The sequence below is a fragment of the Chelonia mydas genome, chromosome 21 (assembly GCF_015237465.2).
Source record: "Chelonia mydas isolate rCheMyd1 chromosome 21, rCheMyd1.pri.v2, whole genome shotgun sequence".
NCBI lineage: Eukaryota > Metazoa > Chordata > Testudines > Cheloniidae > Chelonia > Chelonia mydas.
Window position 1 is genome coordinate 18,453,021 of NC_051261.2, and position 7,025 is coordinate 18,460,045.

A 7,025-nucleotide genomic window follows, 5' to 3' on the forward strand; every position below is an offset into this window, starting at 1 on the left:
TCTTCCTTTGCAGAAACTGTGCTGATTAGACCCTACAATAGCATGATATTCCAAATGTTTTATTCTATTTTTAATTATCGTTTACCAGGAACAGAGGTGTAAGGCTTTATGCTCAGTAAAGGCACCCATAGAATCACACCCCCTTCCCCCCGCCCCCAGTCACCAAGAGAATCTTTTAAGTACATTTGAGGTTGAGGTGGAAATAGTAGACAGACTTGTTGGAAGACTATGGGTAAGGATAAAAGATGTTTTAAAAAAAAAAAAGGAATGTTATATTAAAGGTCTACTATAGATCACCTATCAAGGAGAAGAGGTGCATGAAGATTTTTTTTTTTTAAATAACTAACAAAATCATCCAAAATACAAGACTTGGTATTGGTGAGGGACTTCAGCTACCCAGACATCTCTTGGGAAAATAATACATCAGGGCACAGATTATCCAACAAGTTCTTGGAATGCACTGGAGACAGTATTTTATTTCAGAAGCTGAAGAATGCAACCAGGGGAGAGGCTGATCTTTATTTGATTTTGATGAATAGGGAGGAACTGGTTCAGAATTTTAAAATGGAAGGCAGCTTGGGTGAAAGTGATCATGAAATGATAAGAGTTCATGAGTCTAAGGAATGGAAGGAGGGAAAACAGCAGAATAAAGAAAATGGATTTCAAGAAAAAATACTTTAGCAAACTTAGGGAGTTGGTAGGTAAGATCCCATGGGAAGCAAGCCTAAGGGGGAGAACAATGGGGGAGAACTGACAACTTTTTCAAAGAGATTAAGGGTACGAAAGCAAACTGTCCCACCGCATAGAAAAGATAGGAAGTATGGCAAGAGACCACCCTGGCTTAACCAGAAGATCTTCAATGATTTGAAACTCACAGTTCTTCAAAAAGTTAAAAGTAGGTCAAATTACTTAGGAAGAATATAAAAAACACAAGTATGTAGGACAGAATTAGAAAGGCTAAGGCACAAAATAGATTAAACTAGCTAGCGAAAGAAAGGGTAACAGAAAACATTCCACAAATACATGAGAAGCAAGAGGAAGACCAAGGTGAGGGTAGGCTCAATGGGGGCAGGGGAAGGGGAAGACCATAACAGAAAATGTGGGAATGGCAAAAAGTGTTACATGCCCTTTTTGTTTGTTTTCACCAAGAAGATTAGAAGTGATCTAATCAACACCAGTGAAAATGAGGTAGGATTCAAGGCTAAAATAGGAAAAGAACAAGTTAAAAATTACTCAGACAAGTTAGATGTCTTCAAGTCAAGACAGAAAATATCATATTGCCTATATATAAATCCATGGTACAGCCGCATCTTCAATACTACGTGCAGATGTGGTCACCCCATCTCAAAGAAGATATATTGGAATTGTAAAAAGTATAGAAAAGTGCAACAAAAATGCATAGGGGTGTGGAACAGCTTCCATATCAGGAGAGATTAATAAGACTGGGATTTTTCAGCTTGGAAAAGAGACAACTAAGGGGGGATATGATAGAGGTCTGTAAACATGAATGGTGTGGAGAAAGTGTTGTTCACTCCTTAGAACACAAGAAGTAGGGGTCACCAAATGAAGGTAGTAGGCAGCAGAAATAAAACAAACAAAAGGAAGTATTTCTTCACACAATAGATAGTCCATTTTTGGAACTCTTTTGCCAGAGGATGTTGTGAAGCCAAGACTATAACAGGGTTCAAAAAAGAGCTAGATAATTCTTGGAGGATAGGTCCATCAATGGCTATTAGTCAGGATGGGCAAGGATGGTGTCCCTAGCCTGTGTTTGCCAGAAGCTAGAGTGTGACAGGGAATGGATCACTTGATGATTACCTGTTCTGTTCATTCCCTCTGAAGCAGCTGATATTGGCCATTGTCAGAAGATCGAATACTGGGCTAGATGGACCTTTGGTCTGAACCAGTATGGTCGTTCTTATGTTTGAGTTGGCAGGGCCTGATGAAATTCATCCTAGATTACTCAAGGAGCTGATTGAGGAGATATCTGAGCCATCAGCCATTATCTTCGAAAACTCATGGATAGGGCCCTACCAGATTCATGGCCATGAAAAACGCATCATGGACCATGAAATCTGGTCTTTTGAGTGTTTTTACCCTATACTATACAGATTTCACAGGGGAGACCAGCGTTTCTCAAACTGGGGGTCCTGACACAAAAGGGAATTGCAGGGGTGGGTCGGGGTCGCAAGGTTATTTTAGGGGGCTTGCAGTATTGCCACCCTTACTTCTGCGCTGCTGCCTTCAGAGCTGGGCATCCAGAGAGCGGCGGCTGCTGACTGAGGGCCCAGCTCTGCAGGTAGCAGCGCAGAAGTAAGGGTGGCAGTAGCAGACCAGGCCATCCATACTTCTGTGCTGCTGCTGGTGGCAGCTCTGCCTTCAGAGCTGGGATCCCGCCAGCAGCCGCCTCTTTCCGTGCCCAGCTCTGAAGGCAGTGCTGCCGCAGCAACAACACAGAAGTAAGGGTAGCAGTACCGCAACCCCCCCTTCAACAACCTTGCGACCTCCCCCGCCCCAACAGCTCCTTTTTGGGTCAGGGACCTTACAATTACAACGCTGTGAAATCTCAGATTTAAATAGCTGAAATCATGAAATTTATGATTTTTAAAATCCTATGACCGTTAAATTGACCAAAATGGACCATGAATTTGGTAGGGCCCTACTCATGGAAGACAGGAGAGATTTGAGTCTGTGATATTTCATCTTTATTACCAGAAAAGGCCAGGTTTCCTTAATTAGTGCAGTGTTTGGATGTTATGGCATAAATAAGGCATGGGGCTTTATGCTGAACCAAGAGAATGAAAGGATATTGAACAACTGCATCATTCTCTAAGCATCCTCCATCCTGTGCACTGAATGATGCTGAGTTCCCGTGAAAAAAAATATTATATAAGTGTGTTAACGACTTGGCAAAATGTATACATGAAAGGGGTCAAAATTAAAGCTATACAGGCTACGTAAGTTTCAGGCATTTCCTGAATATTTAGTGCTTGACTTCATCACTTAACATTCTTTTTTATGGTTCTTTTCTGTGTAAATTCCTAGTTTTAAAAAAAACCAGATAATTTCAGGGGTGGGCAAACTTTTTGGCCCGAGGGCCATATCTGGGTGGGGAAATCATATGCAGGGCCATGAATGTAGGGTTGGGGTAGGACGTTGGGGTGCAGGAGGGAGTGCAGGGTGCAGGAGAGGGCTCAGGGCAAGCAGTTGGGGCACAGAAGGAGTGTGGAGTGTACGAGGGGGCTCAGGGCAGGGGGTTGGGGTGCAGGAGGGGTGCGGGCTCCGGCCTGGCACCACTTACCTGGAGCAGCTCTGGGGTGGCAGTGGCACACAGCGGGGCTAAGGCAGGGTCCCTGCCTGCCCTGGCCCCACGCTGCTTCTGGAAGTGGCCAGCACAACGTCCCTGCAGCCCCTGGGGGAGGGGAGGCAGAGTACCTCCCCCGAAGCTCCCATTTGCCGTGGTTCCCTGTTCCTGGCCAATGGTAGCTGTGGGGGGCGGTGCCTGCAAGCGAGGGCAGCACACGGAGCCCTCTGCTCCCTCCCCCCGACCAGGGGCCGCAGGGACGTGGTGCTGGTCCTTCCGGGAGCAGTGCGGGGCCTGCGGTGCCACAGGGGTGGCAATCCCGCGGGCCGGATTCAAAGCCCTGATGGGCCGGATCTGGCCCACAGGCCGTAGCCCACCCCTGTTCTGGTATGTGCAGTTCTCAACAGAGCTTTTAAAAAAAATTCAGAGAATTTAACATTGAGATTGCTGCAAAAGCACAAGGGGACTGAGTTGAGGCTGCATGGGAATCCTTAATTCTGGCATTTCCTGACTTTTGAGTATGTGACTTTTCAACCTTAATATTCTTTTAATGTTTTTTTAAGGTAATTTCTGAACTGAAAAAAAAAAGAAAGAAAAAAATTCCATCACATGGAACTGTATTGATCCCCACTTGGATCATTAGCAGGGTTTTGAACTTTAGATCCATACCATAGAAACTTTGCTAACAGAGTAACTGATAGCAGTAGTGTGCTGCCATCCTCTGTGTGGACCTGCCATGACAGGAGGATGACACACACTTGGCCAGTGGGTTTCACAACTATTTGCCATGAGCAAAGAAAAATATAGATTGAGGAGTCCCAGGTTCCTCCAGGTTCTACAGAGGGAGTGTACTTTTTTTGCCCCTGCATCCGCTCCAACACTAGTTCTGTGCTCCTACCTACCCTATCCTATCCCCCTCCTCTTCTGCTGCCTCCCCCACCAGGTCCTGTATCCACTGCATTTCCCCTTCCAGCTATTGTCCTCTTCCCCTCTGCTTTTTTCTCCATCCTCTGTCTCCTCTTGTAACTCCCTTTCACCATGTTTCCTCCCCCTATTCCTCAGCCCTCTGCATCAGCCTGCTTTCTCCTCCCTTCTGGGGTGCTGGTGGGGATGAAGAACAACTTGAAATTTTCATTAAGGGGGAAGTAGGCAAGTATTTAAGAGGGAAGTTTCTGGACTGAGGTGTATTAAGTTGTGGAATAGTCTGTCCGGAAAAGATGGAAGCTTTGTCATTTGTGACTTTTAGAACTAGATGTGACAAAATGCTTTCTGCTAGAGAGGATAATCATGGGTTGGCTGGGAGATGGAGTGGGTAATCGGATAGAGAAGACCTACCTTTGAATCTAGGGAACAGATTGTATCAGCACTTATCTCCACTGCAGAGCTACCCACAGAGACTACACAATGCTCAGTCTTGAGCGAACGATCTGACTGACTCTGTGGTCTCTGGGCTACACCTTGGCTAGTGCTCTGGAACCACATTTGGCCTGGAGGCTGCACTTGGCCTGCCTGTTTGACATGTACTTTGAAGCCTAATGCAGCATGACCTGTCCTGTTTGCTGAGCCGTGCCCCTTCCCCTCCATTCTGCATTAGAGCTGCATTTCACTTTCTTTTCTCATGTTATGCAATCTTTAACTCCCAAAGTTAAGCAATGATAGATGTATTGAAAGATGTTAACTTGGTCCCTTGTCATCTTCCTCCTAGGCCTATCTCACTGATTTCCTGTGTCAGTTTGCACAGCAGCCTTGCTATGCAATGTTCTCAGACCATCTCAATGAGAACGAGAGAAGAGTGCTTGAGGCCATTGGCATATGAACCGTGCAGAGACCATATTGATCATATCTGGACAATATTTTTCTGGCTTATTCCATGTTTTGTGATTAAACATGAAACTTTTTCCAGTGTTCACCTGTTGTTACAGATGTGATCTTCCTCATCACGAAGTATTGAGCCTTGTCTTATCATGACTCTGTTAAGGGAAGGATGATTGAGAAAGCTCCAAAGACTGAGCTTTGCACTCTGCTCTCACCAAGGGAACACTTTCGTTTACCACAAAAAAACTTTCCAGGAGGTCCTTAAAATAATGTGTCCTTAAATATTTTTAAAAATAAACTTTATATTTGCCTCTCAAGAGGCACGTAACTGAGTTTCACCCCATACAGTTGGACAGAACGAGGAAGGAATCAGGTATTTTGTACGTTGCTTGGATGTGTTTTGAGACTTTGGAAGTTTTGTCCCTCTTCGCACTTGCATAACACATACAGGGTAAATATCTTCATCTTACCATGTGACTTTTTTATAGAACTATAGACACTTTTATCAAAGAGATGCCTAAATGGTATGGAATCTGTTTACAAGAATTTGGATGGGAAGCTGAAATAATAAAATTAAATGAACATCTTGTTTCGTACTGTGGGAGGGGGCTTCTATCTAGTCTCTCTAACATTGCATCATTTCTTTGCTAAAGCTTTTGCATGCACATGCTCAAAGGAAGCTACCACTTAAATCTCAATTCTTGTGGAATGTGGCTACTGAAGACTGGTTTTACTGAACACAAACAACCATAATTTTTTACAAAAAGAAGTGTATTTAACTTCCTCTTTACTCCATAAAAACAGTTCTCTGAAATACTTTGCTTCCTTCACACTCCTGAGACTTATATGAAGTGGGTAAGCTATAGTCCACAGATTAGTATGTGTATTTTTATAGGGTGGTAAAATAAAATATCCATAAGTACAGAGTGATGTATCTCACAACACCTCTTTGCCTTTTGTTCCCTTTTGGGGGAAAATTAAAATAAAAACTATTAAAATATACACTGGTATTTTCTTTTAAAACAGATTTCTAGAAGGAAATCATTACATTTTATATGTATTTACCCTTTAAAACTTCTCCTTTAACTGTACCCTAGAGACTATTGGCCTCGTCTCATAGTAGTATTCTGGGCAGGAGGGGAACCCTGTAACTGACTCTGCAGCTTCCATTTCCTTTTAGGCAGAATGAGAACCACTAAAACCCCCTTTCCTGTAGGGTCCATCTGGTAACTCTTTTCAGGGAGTAATAATGTGCTTTCAAACTGCATCTGCAAACCTTCCTTACAAACAAGCAAGCCAAATAGCTCACTATACATGTGCCAGTGTTGGTCTTTTAAATTGTTAAAGCAGGGGGAACAAAGAAGCCTAATACAAGGCTGTACTTCTCTCCACAGCTCCTCACAAAGCTTGCGTGACCTCAAACCTTGCTGGTCTAATTTAGGATGTAGCTCTTCTCTCTTCCTCAGCTGAGGTAACAAATTAACTCTCCTTTTTAGTAACCGAGGGAAAGCTGGTGCCCCAGGTCTGGGGGTTGTTGGTGGTTAGTTTTATTTTTCAAACATAACATTTAAAAAGGCAACATGACTGCCCCCAACTTCCTGAAGCAATGATGGAAATAGGGCCAACACAATCTGTCATTGCATGTGAATGGATTTGAAAGGGTTAAATGCTGTGAGATGCAGTAGGATGTCTTCTACAAACTCTGACTTTTGTGCCAAGCTTGCTTTCTCAGAGTTTAACAAAAAATAAATGGCTGAAATCCTGAGGTAGCTGTGCTGAAGAATCAGCTTATGAGTAAAGTACCGGGGGGTAGCTGTGTTAGTTTGTACCACAAAAACAACAAGGAGTCTAACAGATTAAAGACTAACAGATTTATTTGGGCATAAGCTTTTGTGGGTAAAAAACC

General features: G+C 43.5%; 1 protein-coding gene across 6 annotated transcripts in view; it reads left to right on the forward strand.

Moving 5' to 3' along the window:
• Positions 1–6,121, forward strand: part of IPO9 (importin 9) — a 163,509-nt gene extending 157,388 nt beyond the window's left edge. For all 6 annotated transcript variants that reach the window (XM_037884733.2, XM_037884732.2, XM_043533607.1 and 3 more), the window contains one exon: positions 5,010–6,121. In XM_037884733.2, coding sequence (XP_037740661.1) covers positions 5,010–5,120 — 111 coding nt within the window. In that variant the 3' untranslated portion in view covers positions 5,121–6,121. The remainder of the gene's footprint in view (positions 1–5,009) is intronic.
• Positions 6,122–7,025: the final 904 nt, after the last annotated feature.